The sequence below is a fragment of the Perca fluviatilis genome, chromosome 7, assembly GCF_010015445.1.
Source record: "Perca fluviatilis chromosome 7, GENO_Pfluv_1.0, whole genome shotgun sequence".
Classification (NCBI taxonomy): domain Eukaryota; kingdom Metazoa; phylum Chordata; class Actinopteri; order Perciformes; family Percidae; genus Perca; species Perca fluviatilis.
The window spans coordinates 21,580,670-21,598,887 of NC_053118.1; the positions used below are offsets into that span (position 1 = coordinate 21,580,670).

Consider the following 18,218-nt stretch of genomic DNA (forward strand, 5'->3'; position numbering starts at 1 on the left):
AATTAACAAATGATTATGATGTACTATTTTTGGTTTAGATAAGACTTGATCCCCGGTTGGAATTCACAAATGGATGCAGCAATAATTATAATACGATAATATAAAATTAATTATTCTGAAATTTGACATTTTTAACACTTTAACATAAAGCTTTTAATTAATTTAATTTCTGAATTTGAACAAACCAGTTTTTGAGTTAAACAGCAGACAAGACTGGTGATGCTATCTGGATATAAATCCTGACCAGCTGGAATAACTACTAAAAATTAGTACATTCAAATCATTTTGAGGTAATTACGATAAATCCCTAACCCTGCAGATTCAATGTAATTTCTGTGTAAAATGACTTTCGGTTTTGATGTTCTGAATTCCACATAGACTGACATGAAGTCTTTCATGTGTTTATTACAGATACTCATTGAACTGCCAAAAATAGTGGAATATCACAATACAAATTATGTTTTGGGGTGAATTCCCTATTCTGTATGACATTGTTCAATGGTAGAACAAGCAAGTAATAAAACAATTAAGTGTAGTAAATTGGAAAATAACAAATGACCAAACCCGAAAATAGACATCGGCCATACATTTTTATTTAATCTTAAAACATTAACCAGAAACAATCCAGACAGTGTCCTCAACAACAAACATCCACAACACAATTTTAAAATGTGAAATTATACATAAACCGGGTTGACAGATAAGTCCTAGTTATATGCAGGTTTTGTTTTAAAATTCAGTACAGTTTAGTCCCTCACAAAACCTTACGAAAAAATAAAACCCATGGTCTTTATTTATTGAATCCAAAATAAAAAGCATACATTGATATATTGCTTCTTTTTTTATTAATTGCTGAACTCAAAATAAAGGATCATTGTCAGAATTCCACGGTTTGCCTGAAGCTGGTCTGAGACGGCCTCGTCCCCAGAGGCAGGGTAGTTTGTGATTTACTCTCATCACTGCAACACTCGTACAAGAGTCAGGTTTACGGATGATCTCACACCAGTCTGGATAGTCCACAGGTTTAGCTCCACTACAGGGAAAATCAGAGTTAGAGTATATATGTGCTACATCCAAATACGTTTAAGTACTTTTTGGGGGGCATTGTGAATTTAAAAAAAAACTCACTGGTCACAACATCCTACACCAAAAGGCTCCATGCAGACACACTGGTAACAGTCATCGTTTATCCAGCTTTCTCCTATCCCGTACACCTGTCCCATGTGTTCACAGCTCCCTGAAAATTTGAAATATCTGTTATTGTGACACATACAGCAGTTGATTTACTTGGGTAGAAGTAGAAATACTATGTATTTACAAATAAAAGTCCTGCATTAACATTTTTACTTACAGGCTAGACAGAAGAAGGGAATTCCACTTAACATTATCATCAAAACGTACAGGAATTGTCCTTTTCATATACTCGTATATAATTATACATATTATATTATAGTTTTATTATTACTGATTCATTATGCAGCATTTAAATGTTACAGCAGGTCTGCGTAGAGCTAATGTTGACTACAATACTGTTGGGTTGTTTATTATAAAGCCTGTAGGCATTATATTTCATAAACTGATCATATGTTTTGGTTGGAAAAACTTAAATTTCCAAAGTAATAGTAGTATAACTGTCTTATAAATGTAGTGGGTTAAAATGTACAATAGTTTCCTCTCAAAATATTGTGAAGAAATAAAATAAAGGTCAAGTACAAGTACCTCAAAAAAATGTATTTAATTACTTTCTACCACTGGACATGTACACATAAAAGTCTGTAGGAAACATGATGTCCACACATACATTTACAAACACATACTGCACCTTTAGTATTAAAGAAGCATTCGCCACTGTTATACACAGAGAAACATGGTACACTGGCACTCAGGAACAGTATAGCCAAAAGCACTCCTCCTGCTGTGTTGGCCATTTCTGAAAAGAAACGCGCACAGGTTAGAAACAACAACCAAACATAACAACGAGATGAGAGAAATTCCCGACTGTTAGTCTTACCTATTTCAAGGTGTCCACTGTGTAATATAAAAAGCTTCCCTTACTTCTCTTTCTGTTCCTCTTGCCTTCATTCACCCTCTTGTTGTTTTTCTATTCAGCTCTTTGCCCCTTTCAGCTCTCTGCGTCTTCTCCTCAGTGCCACTGATGCTCTCTCTCTCTGTGGGCTCAGATATTTATACTGAACCAGCACGACTTTATCTCTACTTTCTACATTGCTATTTGTCCACAACTCCCCTCGCCCCCCACTCATTAATTACCTTCTATATCTGCACGCACACATACAGTATACAGACACACACACACACACACACACACACGCATGCATACAAGCATTATTATTACAATGTTCGTCATTCTCTCTTGTGCTGCTTCACAGAAATTGCCCCAGAGTATATAGTGTGCACTCTTTCAGATAACATTTGTCTCAGGGGTGCCATTTGACCCTATCAGAAGATCTCACTTGTGACACTATCCATAGGACAATGAGCCAGTGGCCTATTGTCCTACCCACAGCGTGACCCCTTGACCCCTACTCAACATCCAGACACATGTATACATATTTTATTGTGACATCCAATGAAAATAATGCTTAAAAGCTTGTTTGAAAAAAGGCCAAGTTATTTGTTTTTATTGTTAAAAGCTATTTTATTATTTCTGTTGTATTCATTGATAATTGTATTTTTCTTACAAGTGACTAATGATCAAATTCATTGATGCACATCAGTTGCTTAATTCAATTTCATATCATGTTGCGGAATTCGGAATGTGGATTCATTTTCCTATTAAAAGTCTCTTTAACATGGTATGTTTTGCGTCATTGTGGGGGTGTTTTTGTTCAGCAGCAGGGAAGGGGGCATAATATTTAAGGGCTTCTCTGTAAAATTGGAGGTTATTTTTGTGTTAGAGGATGGCTTTCAGTGTCTTTGTGCTGGAAGTTGTTTGAACAAACCACCCTGAGTCCACTGATAACATGTGCCCATGTACACACACACACACACACACACACACACACACACACCTATTGCCTGTGCAACCAGGATACAGGTTAACGGAGAAGTCTGAAGCCCCACACCCTGACTATTGTGTAAATGCGGTGGAGTATAAATGACATCATAATAGGGTTTCTTAAAAGTTCAAATGTCAGTCAACCCTTTAAATCTGGCCAGCAGAAAACGTTTGCATTATGACACAATCAGTTTATTACAAAAAGTATTTTGCACCAACTTATACACTATATATATATATATATATATATATAGTGTGTGTGTATATATATATATATATATATATATATATATATATATATATATATATATATATATTTGTTTGTTACTGTTAGGAGATTTCATTGCCTCAAGGCTTACTCTGCAGCATGACACCAAACTAAGGACAAAAGTTTGGTCTTAAAATTAGACAACCATCCCTAACAGAATCCACAAGTTTAAAATCAAACCTGAACTTTGTCCTCAAATGTAACTACAGATCAGATGAGTGATATAGACCCACATACACTCAACCCAGACGCCCTCTAGTGCTGCAACAAACTGATGTATTCATATTTTAACAGAATGCCTCTGATGACTTCTGTGCACCCTGACCTATATGTCAAGTTTCTTAACTGCTGTTAGAATAGTTTTGGTTTCAAGAATAGTAATACCCGAGACAATCCTTCAATGGCCTAGCACACGTCAATGTCTATATGAATATGTCATTTTGTGATACCCTGTTGTTGGCTGTGTTTTCATAAAGTGTACAGTAACTCATTTTATTATTTCTGACATCAGTGTCACTGTTTTGTTTCAGCCAGTGCTCCCACAGGCTTGTGCACATTAGGATGCAACCTATTATGCTTCCTTAGAAAATCAAACTATTACATAATAAAATGCCCTTTGAAAAATTCATTGACTGGGAGGTAGGACATTACATTATCCAAAAGTCCAAAAGCATGTTCCCTCTTTGTAAAATCACTTAATTAAAGTACAAAAATAGTATCTGTAGCATAAACCTTGCTATGTATTATGCAATAGCATGCAAATCAGAGATGTGGAGACAGTAATGAATCACTGCAGACGATGTTAAAATGCCATCAGGCTTTATTTATATTCTGCTTGGATAAAATCACAGATGATGAAAGAAACAAATCCTTAATTGTACATTTTTACAGAAAAAAAGCCAAAAAGACTCCTCAAGAGAATTTAGGGAATACAAATGCCAGAGTTGTTATTAATAAAGAATAAAACATGAGTGAACCGACTTTTTAGTAAGTCAGGTTATGATCTGATGTCACAAACCTTTATAATGCCAGTAAAACGCCTGTTTGCTCACAGGAGCAGGATGTACTTGCACACTTCCAGTGTAGGCTGTCAGTCTTGATTATTGTGTAATCGTGTGTGTGTGTGTGTGTTTGAGAGAGGATAATAGGAGTGTAAACAGTGAAACTTGATCTTCAGGGACATTTCTGTGTAGTTCCAACACCAGTTACCTGAACTTCATGGGTCTTTTTCAGAGGTACAAGGATCAGAAGTCAATGCCAGACTCTGTAGGAATATGTCTGATATTTAGTTGACACGATGAAGCACAAAAACAACCGAATATCAAACATATCACACAGCTTCTAGCCAGTCAGAGCCTCAGCAGATTGGAAAAGCCTGTAAACAAGAGAGAAATTTCAGTGATCACACAGTCAGTCAGCTTGTTTCAGCGTACTATATTATATACATTAAGTATAATATAATGAAGAAAGACCTGAAGAACCTGCCCAACAAAAGAGAGATAGGCCTTGAGGGAGGGAGTCACTATAACACAGGTATGTAGAGCTCCTGATGGCATTCGAGATCCCCTATCAGTGACTCTATTGGCTTTAGGAAAGACAGGGTTGAAGAGAAACAGTGGACAGCAAAAGCAAGAAGAGGAGAGGCAAAATCCTACATCACACACAAATACAAATATGAGGAATACATACCAATTCCCTTTATCCATACACAGCGTCCCCGTGTCCTTTAAGTAAAAATTGGTTACTTTGAGTTCAAAAAGGTTAAAAAAAAAAAAAAAAAAAGTGATTCACAACTAACTGTTAAATGTGTGTGTGAGCTATGATCTGTGTATATGAGCTATTCCTCAGTGGGACAGCATTTATATATACAACCCTGTGAGTTTGGGGGGGGCAACACCTACACTCAGTCTCTCAGTAACACACACACTCAGTGCCCCATGTAATTAGAGGTATATTGATTAGCTACTGTGGCCTGCAGCCTTTCCTCCCCACATTAGCCTGATCAATAGATGTGATGTTCATCCTACTGTGAGCTCTCTCTCTCTCTCTCTCTCTCTCTCTCTCTTCTCACACACACACACACACACACACACACACACACACACACACACACACACACACACACACACACACACACACACACACACACACACACACACACACACACACACAATCGCAGATGCAAAGTCAAATCATTTTCAGTTATTGCCTGTAGGGAGGACATGGCGGTCACCTTACCGTCACTAGTTGTATCTTGTTACTAAAGTTTGCTTTAACAATTAAAATACATCATATCGCTGACATCTCAAATGACTACCTTTATAATGCATGCATGCATTAAATGTAGTTAATGTTTAGTATTTTTATTATAATGCTTCACAATCATGTTTATTTACCATTTGAAATAAATAGAAAAGAAAAAATGGTGTTGCAGAGAGCAGCATAACTAAAAAATTTAAATAAAATGTGTTAATATGAATTCCATCCTGTGACAGCATCCACAATCGTAAAGCTTCTTTTTTTTCACAATATCTAAATGATCACCAACATATCTGCATGTTCAATATGGCAAGAAATACTTCCCTTACATTTTTGATTTCCAAAGTGGAAGACTGGTACCATGTCAGGAGATTGTATGGATATTGGTACATTTACTCAAGAACTCTACTGTACAATTTTGAGTTTAGTTTATTAGTTTATAGTGTCGTGGATAGTCCTCCTTAATTCACTGTACAGTAAGAGGAGCAGCTTTAGCCTCTACGGCTAATTTCCAGCTGTAGTCCCCGGCCAGCTGACAATAGGCACTTGCACTTGTACTTGTACTTGTACTTTGAGTATTTCCATTTTAGGCTTTTTTACACACACACATATATATATATATGAAACTATCCAGCAGTACAGTAGTATTCATTGCTGCCACCATCAACAAGTAATTTTACTTTTGACACTTAAAGTACATGTTACAGCTCATACTTCCATATTGCTATAGATAATGTTTTTATGTTCAAGGTTGTAATACTTCCAACACCATTGCTGTTTCATGCTATCATACCTTGGTTATGTTAGGTTCTGATGGTCAGTATCTCCGACTGGATGAACAAAATTTGTAATATTCAAAATCTCAATTAAAGTTAAAGAAAACAAGTGTAAACATCAGGGCAGTGTCAAGATCAACTCTGCAGCCATGGTGACCTCTGGCTGTCAGGATGACCTTTGGTCGTCAGGAAATGTTTCAGTTTGGTTGAACAGATAATGTTGCAGGAGCCTGACTCCATGCATATGGATCTTAAATGATCTACAGTATATTCAGCGCATGTATTAATCCGTTTTACTGATGTATTTTGATCCAATTGCTATAAGGATGCAGCCCTAAACCTCTTATTTTATAAAACATCAATATCTAATTTGACAATTTTAAAACTGTACAGCCGATTCATATATACATATATATATATATATATATTCCACCTCATATCCACATATATAAAAGTGCAGCCCCATCATTAGGATACAGTTGTGATCCAATTTAATGCAAATGCTTAAATAAATTAAATCCAATTAATCTGGAACCTCAAGAAATACAATGCAATCATCCTACAATAGAAACTTACTTAAACTAATGAATTCTATATTTTTTTATTTTTGTTGTAAATGTTCCAGAACAGTAAAAATATACAAAACTATCTACCAGGAACACTTTGCAAAGCTGCTGTTCTAGCATTAATCTAAAAATGCATAACTAAAAAAGTATTTTATTAATAACGTATGAATTTATTGATATTTTCAAGTGTTTTCTCTGAGAAATATGGTTCTTTAAAATATAATGACACACGCAAAACATTACATGTTACACAAACATTTTATTGAAAGCTTCAACAAAAATACAAGGTTGTAATACTTCCAACACCATTGCTGTTTGGTATGTACAGTACAGGCCAAAAGTTTGGACACATCTTCTCATTCAATGCATTTCCTTTATTTTCATGACTATTTACATTGTAGATTCTCACTGAAGGCATCAAAACTATGAATGAACACATATGGAATTATGTACTTAACAAAAAAGTGTGAAATAACTGAAAACATGTCTTATATTTTAGATTCCTCAAAGTAGCCACCCTTTGCTTTTTTTGATAGCGCTGCAAACCCTTGGTGTTCTCTCAATGAGCTTCATGAGGTAGTCACCTGAAATGGTTTTCACTTCACAGGTGTGCTTTGTCAGGTTTAATTAGTGGAATCTTTTCCCTTATTAATAAAAAAAGCAAAGGGTGGCTACTTAGAAGAATCTAAAATATAAGACATGTTTTAAGTTATTTCACACTTTTTTGTTAAGTACATAATTCCATATGTGTTCATTCATAGTTTTGATGCCTTCAGTGAGAATCTACAATGTAAATAGTCATGAAAATAAACTAAAAAAATGCATTGAATGAGAAGGTGTGTCCAAACTTTTGGCCTGTACTGTAAGTGTGTGACTTACTATCATACCTTGGTTATGTTAGGTTCTGATGGTCAGTATCTCCGACTGGATGAACACAATTTTTAATATTCAGAATCTCAATTAAAGTTTATGAAAACAAGTGTAAACATCAGGGCAGTGTCAAGATCAACTCTGCAGCCATGGTGACCTCTGGCTGTCAGGATGACCTTTGGTCGTCAGGATGACCTCTGGTCGTCAAGGTGACCTCTGGTTGTCAAGGTGACTGGTGATGGTGTTATCAATCCATCTGTCTGTTTGGGGGTGGGGGGGGGGGGGAATCCGACCTGTGACAATTTCCTGCATGTCTCCCCTTTCCGTCCTATCCATTAAAGGTGGAAAAGCCCCCAAAAAAATCTTTAAATCAGCAACAGGCAATAAGAAGTACATTGTAAAAGTGAGAATTTATTCTGTATCCAAAATAAATCCTAGAAACATTCAGCGTTTGACACATATTGTGTATTACCATCATGTCATTCCTTCATTTCCAATCATCAAACAGCATCATCAGCAACAGACAACATACTATTTTTAACACAAAGGTACGTTATACGCTATCTTTTAAGATTAGAGTAGCCTACATTTCATGAACAGCAGCCCTCATTTATGACATCAGTGAGACTGAATGTCCCCCCTCTGCCGTCTCTGTATCCTCTCCTGATATGAGGCTGACCTTGTAAGCCTATTGGGGCGGAATGATAGCCCTCTGATTGCCTAATTGTGAGCCTGGGGGAGTATTTTAATCTCCAACAGATGGAGGGCAGTGTGAGGCAGAAGTAATACAGGGTAATATAAAGCTAAATGATGAAAAAAGAACTATATGTGGATTAAAAAACTAATTCTTTAGATTCAGTCTAATAATTTACATGCAAGTCTTTTTATAGCCACCTTCTCTAAAATGTGCAGAGTAAAACCATTTACATCTGAATCTGATCTTCAAAGTAATTATGCTTTTCCGCTCACATTAAGATCAAAATCTTTTAACAAGTCACATTTTTCAGTTTGGTTGAACAGATAATGTTGCAGGAGCCTGACTCCATGCATATGGATCTTAAATGATCTACAGTATAATCAGCTCATGTATTAATCCGTTTTACCGATGTATTTTGACACCCAATTGCTATAAGGATGCAGCCCTAAACCTCTTATTTTATAAAACATCAATATCTAATTTGAAAATTTTAAAACTGTACAGTCGATTCATAAATATATATATATATATATATATATATATAGATATAGATATTCCACCTTATATCCACATATATAAAAATGCAGCCCCATCATTAGGATACAGTCGTGACCAATATATATTAATCCAATCTAATGCAATTGTATATACAGTAGTAGTCATTGCTGCCACCATCAACAAGTAATTTTACTTTTGACACTTAAAGTACATGTTACAGCTCATACTTCCATATTGCTATAGATAATGTTTTTATGTTCAAGGTTGTAATACTTCCAACACCATTGCTGTTTCATGCTATCATACCTTGGTTATGTTAGGTTCTGATGGTCAGTATCTCCAACTGGATGAACAAAATTTGTAATATTCAGAATCTCAATTAAAGTTAAAGAAAACAAGTGTAAACATCAGGGCAGTGTCAAGATCAACTCTGCAGCCATGGTGACCTCTGGCTGTCAGGATGACCTTTGGTCGTCAGGAAATGTTTCAGTTTGGTTGAACAGATAATGTTGCAGGAGCCTGACTCCATGCATATGGATCTTAAATGATCTACAGTATATTCAGCGCATGTATTAATCCGTTTTACTGATGTATTTTGATCCAATTGCTATAAGGATGCAGCCCTAAACCTCTTATTTTATAAAACATCAATATCTAATTTGACAATTTTAAAACTGTACAGCCGATTCATTCATTTATATATATATATATATATATATATATATATATATATATACCACCTCATATCCACATATATAAAAATGCAGCCCCATCATTAGGATACAGTCGTGATCCAATTTAATACAATTGCTTAAATAAATTAAATCCAATTAATCTGGAACCTCAAGAAATACAATGCAATCATCCTACAATATTAGCTTACTTAAACTAATGAATGCTATATTTTTACATTTTTGTTGTAAATGTTCCAGAACAGTAAAGATATACAAAACTATCTACCAGGAACACTTTGCAAAGCTGCTGTTAATCTAAAAATTTAAAATGCGTGTGAATTTATTGATATTGTCAAGTGTTTTCGCTGATAAAGATGGTTCTTTAAAAATATGACACACGTAAAACATTACATTTTACACAAACAACATTTTATTGAAAGCTTCAACAGAAATACATGAGGAAGCTTTATGATCAGCCAGAATACAAACTGCACAGCCAAACCTTTTTATAGAGATAGACAAACAAAAGCATTGTGTTCTCTGATTGGTCAGTGCTCCCTCCCTCCCTCCCTCCCTGAGGCAGGGTCACTAAGAAAGAGAGAGGCAGACAAGGTTAACAACGATTATTCAATACCTATTTCTGTTTTCAGCGTTGGAGGTGGAGGAGTTATCTAACATAGGGGGAAAAAAAACTAAGTAAGGGCCAGAAAAGCAAAATGTACAGCAACAAAAGAAATGAATCAGCGGTACAGATGGTGTGCAGGTTGAACAGGGACAATGAAGAAAAAAAAAAAAAAAAAATAAAAAAAAAAAAAAAGACAGGGGAATTTTGTTTCTCTTTTCCTGGTTCAGACTTATTTGTATTTCTCAGTGTCCCCTATTTACATGCAGTCAAATAACTGACATGATGATATATATATATATAAAACAAATCTATTAAGGGAGGAATGACCGTACACAATTGTGTACAGTGTGCTATGTGTGGAGCATAATGACATAATAGGGTTTCTTAAAAGTTCAAATGTCAGTCAACCTTTTAAACCTGGCCAGCACAAAACATTTGCATTATGACAATCAGTTTATTACAAAAAGCATTTTGCACCAACTTACACACAAAAACATATGCCCACATCAAAATGTAACTTCATTTTTAATTTTCTTGTATAAAAAACAAATAACAGATGGAATACTCATTAACATCCCATTAGAGACCTAAGTAATCCTACTACAACTCCTACCCGTATGTGTTGAAATCTGGTCGCATAGTATCCAAAACTGTGTCTCTTTTTAAACAGATGAAGTGTTGTCGAGTGAAAAACACAGGTTGGAAAACCTCATCTCTTCTTGGGAGCCTCTGCTTTAGGTGCTTCTGGTTTAGGGGCCTCTGCTTCTGGTTTAGGGGCCTCTGCTTTAGGTGCTTCTGGTTTAGGGGCCTCTGCTTTAGGTGCTTCTGGTTTAGGGGCCTCAATCACTCCACACAGATTGCTTTAAGAGAAAGTTCAATATTAGAAAGTGTAGTAAATGCATCCAGTACATATCATTTCGAGAGCATGCATACTTTTTATGTATGTATGTACAGTACAGGCCAAAAGTTTGGACACACCTTCTCATTCAATGTGTTTATTTTCATGACTATTTACATTGTAGATTCTCACTGAAGGCATCAAAACTATGAATGAACACATATGGAATTATGTACTTAACAAAAAAGTGTGACATAACTGAAAACATGTCTTATATTTTAGATTCTTCAAAGTAGCCACCCTTTGCTTTTTTTGATAGCGCTGCAAACCCTTGGTGTTTCTCAATGAGCTTCATGAGGTAGTCACCTGAAATGGTTTTCACTTCACAGGTGTGCTTTGTCAGGGTTAATTAGTGGAATTTTGTCCCTTATTAATAAAAAAGCAAAGGGTGGCTACTTTGAAGAATCTAAAATATAAGACATGTTTTCAGTTATTTCACACTTTTTTGTTAAGTACATCATTCCATAATGTCACCTTCAGTGAGAATCTAATCTAAAATACTCATGAAAATAAAAAGGAAACGCATTGAATGAGAAAGTGTGTCCAAACTTTTGGCCTGTACTGACTGTATGTATGTATGTATGTATTGTATGTATGTATGTATGTATGTATGTATGTATGTATCTATCTATCTATCTATCTATCTTTAATTTTGTAATAAGTCCAGTATAGTAGTAACCATACCCTGCTATATGTGATTCTGCTTTCAAAAAGTCACACACTGCGCTCCGTGCTGCTAGTTGCTGTTTCTGTGTTTCCAGTTGTGTTGCCCAGCTGGTCTTCTCCTTATCATGTTCAGCTGTAGGTATTATCATACAACATGAGGAATTTTAGTGACAAGTCACAAAATAAAAGTAAGGTTAGAACCATCACTTGATGTTCCAATGTATCAACTGGAAGAGAAATACATTTAAATGCATTTGAAGCAGCACACATGCTCAGCACAAGAGGGAAAAGTTTCTCTCCTCTCTCAATTACTGAATAAATGACCACTTTTTGGCATTTAAGCCATTAATCAGCACCTACCTTTGAGATTATTGATTTCTGTCTCTAATGATCCCAGCCCATCTTTTACCAATTTCTGCAAAATGGAAAAGCAAATGTCAGCGACAAACCTGAGTTTGTTAGAGAAATCTTCTCTACACAGACGAACATCCTGCATTTATACTATACATCTTAAACTTTTGTCTTCTGACTTCCACAGTAAATATTTGAACACACTGTCATAACATTAACTGGATCTGCACACAACACAGTTTTGGCATCAGTGTTACATGATCAAGTATACAGATATACTTCATGTATTCCCCTTACTTGGCTGAAAAAGATGATTTCTCCTACATTTTTCTAACATTTTTGTCAATCCCTTTCACGTTACCCCATTTTCTATGCCCTGAAAGACTCTTTTTAGGTTGCCGTTTTCCTTAGATGCTTTGAGAAACACTGAGGAATCACCTTAATCCACTATGAAGCCACTTGTTCGATGTTGCAGAGAGGGTTCATGAAGTGCATAAAGGGTGAATCTGGCTACTTGACACCACAGCAGAGGAACGTTTATCTTATGCGATTTCCATGCATTTATTCCCCTTTTAAGAAGTTTAGTGTTTAGAAACATGAGTAAAAACAACACATTTCAGTAGTACAGGACCACTTGGATACAGAGACAGATAATATTTCTCATTGATAAAAGTTGTTTTTTCTAAAAGAATAAAAAAAGAAAACCTGTTATATGCTATTTTTTATGGCAAAACTAATTTGGTACCAATATAAGAAAATAAGAGAAGTGACATATATTGGCTAAGGCCTGCCATGTATACAAGCAGAGACATGATTTCAACAATAAATGGTTTAAAGACAAGCCAGATTTTCTTAACAATCAGGTTCTTTGTAGCCTACACCTGACGTGATGCAAATCAGTTGTTCCTCCTCACAGAAAGAGACTACATTGCAAACATCTTTCTAATGGCTATGAAGAGCCAGGCGATGCATTTCAAAAGGTTATAAAGTATTGTTTAGCCTTTTGGTTATTAGCCTACATTTAACCCCTCAAGATCAAGCTCCCCTTTCAAATGTGGAGCATTTAATTCCCTTTTAAGTAGACACAATCTAATGTCTCTCTGTGGAAACTAAATCCAACATAACTTTCACAAGGCTTTACTATTCATTACTCTCAATGCTTGCATCATTAAGTTTCTCCCCACCTGGCCTCCCTGGCAGACGTCCACTTCACCCTTCGCCTTATCAGCTTTGGCCTGGGCCATGTTCGCCTCCTCTATCAGCGCTTTCATCTCAGTTTGGGTCTTCTCCAGCTTGGTCTCCGTCTCTGCTGTATCGCTCTGATACTCTCCGAGCACATCGTAGGTCACCCGCAGCTTGATTTCTAGAAACTTGCTCCGTTTTTCCTCCTTGTCCTGCTCATTTTGCCGTATTTTTATGACCCCAACCAAAGCGACAGACACGAGTAATGCCACAGGTATCAGAAACTGTACCTTCATGTTTCACGAGATCTGCGAGCTGTATTGTGAGTTGTTTGTTCTTGAATTTGATGATGGATAGGTCAAAGTGTCGGCAAGTGCTCGCACGAACATAAGGCTGCTCTCAGTGTCGCCCTAGTTACACCTCTCTACATTTACCAAATTAAAATCAATCAGCTAAGGAGGCTGACTCACCTGCGCTGTTAGTTTGGACAATCATTGGTGTGTGTTGGGTCTAGCTGCTGAGCATTCCCCCAGTGTGTCATAAAAAACACGCCCTCTTCCTGTATGGCATCTGAGGAGAGACAGGTAGCACCTGTCAGCATGCCCTGCGCACCTTGATCAAACTCCTAGGCCTAGCCTATAAATCATAAAAGTCAAATGAAATGAGTGTAGATTGACTGTTCATTCTAACTCTAAATACAACACTGTAAACGAATTTTATTAGTTAAATTGTTAGTTAAAATGTATTTATTGTGACTCATATAAGAACATGTGGTTAAATATAAAGCAGCCTGATATTAATTTTTAACTTTATTTCGAAAGTGGCGGATGAAGTAGGCTAGCCTATTCAGATTTTTCAAGGGTCTACCCCACTGTAAAAACCAACAAACACATGTTTTGATGTTTGTGGAAATTGTATTTTTACATCAGTTTCTTGTTGCTTATTTGTAATCATTATTATTGAAACCAAACCGTAGCCTACGTAAGATAGGCTTGGTCAGGGCAATGTGATCATGATGCAAATCGTAAGCGCGTGCTTATAAGGAGAGGGCAAGTGTCTGTGGAGGAAATACGTGGATTGTCACGCCCAACCTGTTGAGCAGGTGGAGCAGGTTACAGGTAGGCCGACGGTAAACACGCAGTCACATCGTGCACGTTTGGAGAGATATGAACAAGTGACTCGGCGGCAACAGCAACTCCACCACTTGGCCCCATTGTGTCTTTTTGTCGTCTCAAACAAGATGAAGCTCGCGATTTGTTTGGCCTTCCTGAGTGTGGCTATAGTGGCTGTAATGATTTTCCAGGCCGTGCGCCAGGAGTTGAACCTGCGTGTTTTGAAAAGCCGCACGGTGGAGAACACGGAGCAGATCAAGAGGAAAGAGGATACCATCATCGAAGTGAAAAGCAAAATCCAGGCGATGAAATCAAAGCTGGTGTTCGTCAACACCAACATAGATACACTGAAGAAGAAGAAGACAGACGGTGAACAAAAAGCAGAGGAACTCGGTAAAAATCTGCAGACCTGTATCGCAGAGAAGGTAGGACACACACACACACACACACACACACACACACACACACACACACACACACACACACACACACACACACACACACACACACACACACACACTTACTTAACAACCTGGATCAACTTTACCGTTAGGCCCACATGCATATGATTCATGTTGCTATTGAATCCTTTTTTTCTCCTCATGCATTACCATATCTGCTGACAAATGCTTTCACCTGTGTCCTTATTAGGAAGCGGTTGAGAAGAAGAGCTCAGGTATGAGAGAGAGCATGACTACACTCAAAGGTAAGGCAGCTTTTGTTTCACTTCTGCTGTTCTGAAATCGCTCTGTGCAGATAGTTAAGTGTGCTTCTGTACAACACTGGTCAATCCCAAACGGATGCAGATAAGAGAATGTACGAACCATAATGCATATTTAACACCTTAATCAGGTTTTCTCTTGGCCTTTTAAAAGACAGATGTTAGATTGGAGCTGCTGAGGTCTGTCACTTTGCACCCTCTATTCAAACACTTGTGATTAAAAATCAAATGTGCCAGCTCCAACCTATAGGGCTCCAGGCACACTGTCTGGCATGACTCAGTCACTGAGCTTATCAGCTCCAATTTCACTCATTTATTGTGTATTAAATGTGGAACTTCATAACATTTGTTTATCTCTGTTATACTGTGTAATTTCCTCAGCTGATCACGAACAGGCTAAAAAGAAGGCTGAAGAGGAAATTCAGAGCTTGAAACAACAGATTTTGGATAGAGACAAAGCTATTTGTGCCTTTGCCGATACGTCCAAGGACGAAGCACGGTAAGATCAGAAACGCCTACTTGCATCTTCAGAATAAGCCTGTATTTGTTGTCCGCCAAACCAGGCAAAAAAAAAAAAAATATTTAATATTTTAAACCCCCCAACCTTCTTTCAAACAGAACACAAACGAGTTATAGCTATAAACTAAAGACGCAAGCTTATGTATCTTTAAAAAAAAAAAAAAAAAAAATTAGATAAAAAAAAAAAAAAAAAAAGGAAAATAAAGGCAGGGCTTGGTACACCAAATAACAGTGTTTTATTTTTTATTTTTTTTATTTTGCAGGAGGCTGTGTGGACTCTGAATAAAGTAAACTCAACATTGACTGGGAACATTAAAGAAAAAGAAGCATGCCATGCAATTGAGGATAAAATGTGTAATATTGCTGTTGTGAGTACAGCTCTGATGGTTTCTTATGCAAAAGTAACTGTTTTTGTACATTCATTTATTGGACAAATTGCACAGACATAGGGAGTGGGGAAATATGTTTCACAGTTTTGTACCATTTTGTTATGTGATTGTTTTGGTGGGATCTAGTTATGCCCTTTGTCACTGTAAAATACTTGTGATTTCAACGTCCACAAATAAATGAACTTGACTGTCATGCAGATGCAGTGTTAGCCTGATTTAAACCGGTAAAGCTATAACTTTAACACCTGAACCAGCCTGCTTGTGTTTTTGTTGCCCTGCCCTCAATAAAAGTGTATGTAGGCATCTGTTTCATCTGAGGTCTTTTGGGTGTGGAAGAATTTGTTAACCAAATGTACTGCATCAGGGTGAATAATAAGCTTATGCTTCATGGAAATATCACATAAAGTCACGTTGGAGTGTGGGAAAAAATGTCAGTTGATTAAACACAAACTCCAAATACATGTTAACAAGCAGATAAACTTATTAAAGCCACAAAGCTCCAAAATTGCCCCATGGTATGTGGAGTTTATATTAAATATTGCCAGACTGGTGAGTTTTCTGGTGCCCTCTCCTGATTTTAGAGGGCTGTTTATACTGCAGGGACATAACCAACACACTGGAACTAGAAAATATGTGATGTGCACATATTTCTGACACATTCTTCTATATCCATTCATCAGAAACAGTTATGATGAATGACCGCTATGACATGCTCCTCTACCTCCCCCTACTGCAGAATCCAGGATTATACTGACAGTCTTTCTGCAATTCTGCCTTGCCCAAGAGCACCTTGGCAGTGCCCCGGAGGTGAACTGGCATCTCTCCAGCTACAAATCCACACTCTGTACTTCAGTCCGTACGGGGACTTGAACCAGTGACCCTCCGGTGTCCCACCTAACTCCTTTAGGGCATGGGTCTTCAATTTTTTTTTAAGCCAAGGACTCCTTAGCTGAAAGGGAGATGGATCAGGGACCCCCTACTACATATATTGTATAAAATGAAGTTGCAGATTACTCTGGTCCTACAATAACTTTTAGGGAAGCCTAGAGCATTTGTATATATTTTTTGCATAGAATACTAAGCTATTCAAATGGCCTAATAATTGTTGGCATGATTTTATAAATCATGTTTCAATGTTAAACATGTGGAAGAGCCAATCCTTTGGGATGAACTGTATCTGTGAGCCATCCACAGATACAGTTCATCACCTTAGTGACTACATAACCTATTGGCCAGTAAGCCTATCATCAGTGGGGATTTATATTTGCTAATATGTTGAAATCTTGTTAAGACTTTTTCATTTTTGAAAAAACTTAAAAAAATTAGTTTGGAGGCCCTCCTGCAGTGACTCTGAGGACCCTCTGGTCCCGGACCCCCTGTTGAAGAACCCTGCCTTAGGGACTGAGCTACTACTACCCCCAAATTTAACAGCTCTTCAAAAGGCCAATGCACTGAAGTTAACTGGAAAACAAAATGTCTTCCACAGCAAATATTTAATTTAAGTGGTGTTCAGTGACATTGTTTTTCCATTAAATTTGAAAGATGAATGCATTTTGTGTCAAAGCATTCAAATGTTATCCACAGTTTAGTCCACATGAGTGCTGACTTTTGTTTAGAAAAAATGTGTGTAAACAATTGTAAAACAATACTACAGTAAGGGAAATAACTGTTTTTTGCTTTGGGACCTGTAGCTCTCCTCCACCGACAATCTTTATTACCTGTGTTTTTTTTTCTTTTAAGGAACATAACTTAAAGTAAACAGTAAACATACAGTCCATTACAACAGAAAGTTAAACACTACCAGGGGTAGAGACATGGAGAATATATATATATTGCCAGGTAGTTAATATATCCTCAGGGCTTTTGTGTTTTGTGAAGAGGAAACAAAAGGATATGAAGTAGGGTTTTACCTTTTCAAATTTGTTATTGTGTAAAAAGTATTTGCCATGAAGGATAGTTAGGTTGGTATACATGCAGTTAAGTGTCCCAAACTCCCCATATAATGTCCTTCATTAATCATGAACCTGCTAAACCACCTGTGCCACCCTAACCCTAACCTGTCTCAAATGAGACCCTCATCATTTGGGACACTCCGTTTTTGGTAAATAATTTGGGACTATTTATTAAAATA

At 36.8% G+C, this 18,218-nt stretch overlaps 3 protein-coding genes across 4 annotated transcripts; 1 reads left to right on the forward strand and 2 right to left on the reverse strand.

The window, feature by feature from the left end:
- Positions 1-571: 571 nt before the first annotated feature.
- Positions 572-2,230, reverse strand: msmp2 (microseminoprotein, prostate associated 2). Of its 2 annotated transcripts, none has more exons than XM_039806516.1 (4): positions 2,056-2,230; positions 1,823-1,930; positions 1,129-1,237; positions 572-1,033 (listed from the first exon to the last, which is right to left on the reverse strand). In XM_039806516.1, the coding sequence occupies exons 2-4, from the start codon at positions 1,926-1,928 to the stop codon at positions 859-861; spliced, it is 390 nt and encodes a 129-aa protein (XP_039662450.1). In that variant the 5' UTR covers positions 1,929-1,930; positions 2,056-2,230; the 3' UTR covers positions 572-858. The 2 variants fall into 2 exon arrangements, with proteins under 2 accessions (XP_039662450.1, XP_039662449.1); XM_039806515.1 differs by having other exon boundaries at positions 2,012-2,227.
- Positions 2,231-10,535: 8,305 nt separating this feature from the next.
- zgc:174935 (uncharacterized protein LOC796019 homolog) lies at positions 10,536-13,894 on the reverse strand. Its single transcript, XM_039807043.1, has 4 exons — positions 13,349-13,894; positions 12,174-12,228; positions 11,832-11,946; positions 10,536-11,109 (listed from the first exon to the last, which is right to left on the reverse strand). Exons 1-4 carry the CDS (start codon positions 13,640-13,642, stop codon positions 10,959-10,961), a joined length of 615 nt encoding a protein of 204 aa, XP_039662977.1. The 5' UTR covers positions 13,643-13,894; the 3' UTR covers positions 10,536-10,958.
- Positions 13,895-14,401: 507 nt separating this feature from the next.
- Positions 14,402-16,388, forward strand: si:dkey-87o1.2 (uncharacterized protein LOC796684 homolog). The gene is made up of 4 exons (XM_039807044.1): positions 14,402-14,883; positions 15,110-15,164; positions 15,561-15,678; positions 15,962-16,388. The coding sequence occupies exons 1-4, from the start codon at positions 14,587-14,589 to the stop codon at positions 15,978-15,980; spliced, it is 489 nt and encodes a 162-aa protein (XP_039662978.1). The 5' UTR covers positions 14,402-14,586; the 3' UTR covers positions 15,981-16,388.
- Positions 16,389-18,218: the final 1,830 nt, after the last annotated feature.

Excerpts from the sequence above, each read along its gene's own strand:
- msmp2 (XM_039806516.1), bottom strand. The coding sequence starts at position 1,928 with ATGGCCAACACAGCAGGAGGAGTGCTTTTGGCTATACTGTTCCTGAGT. Across the intron at positions 1,238-1,822 it reads ATGCTTCTTTAATACTAAAG|GGAGCTGTGAACACATGGGA; the intron begins GTGCAGTATGTG and ends TCAAATTTTCAG. Across the intron at positions 1,034-1,128 it reads GGTGTAGGATGTTGTGACCA|TGGAGCTAAACCTGTGGACT; the intron begins GTGAGTTTTTTT and ends TTTTCCCTGTAG.
- zgc:174935 (XM_039807043.1), bottom strand. The coding sequence starts at position 13,642 with ATGAAGGTACAGTTTCTGATACCTGTGGCATTACTCGTGTCTGTCGCT. Across the intron at positions 12,229-13,348 it reads ACGTCTGCCAGGGAGGCCAG|AAATTGGTAAAAGATGGGCT; the intron begins GTGGGGAGAAAC and ends TCCATTTTGCAG. Across the intron at positions 11,947-12,173 it reads AGAAATCAATAATCTCAAAG|CTGAACATGATAAGGAGAAG; the intron begins GTAGGTGCTGAT and ends TAATACCTACAG.
- si:dkey-87o1.2 (XM_039807044.1), top strand. The coding sequence starts at position 14,587 with ATGAAGCTCGCGATTTGTTTGGCCTTCCTGAGTGTGGCTATAGTGGCT. Across the intron at positions 14,884-15,109 it reads AGACCTGTATCGCAGAGAAG|GAAGCGGTTGAGAAGAAGAG; the intron begins GTAGGACACACA and ends TGTCCTTATTAG. Across the intron at positions 15,165-15,560 it reads GAGCATGACTACACTCAAAG|CTGATCACGAACAGGCTAAA; the intron begins GTAAGGCAGCTT and ends TAATTTCCTCAG.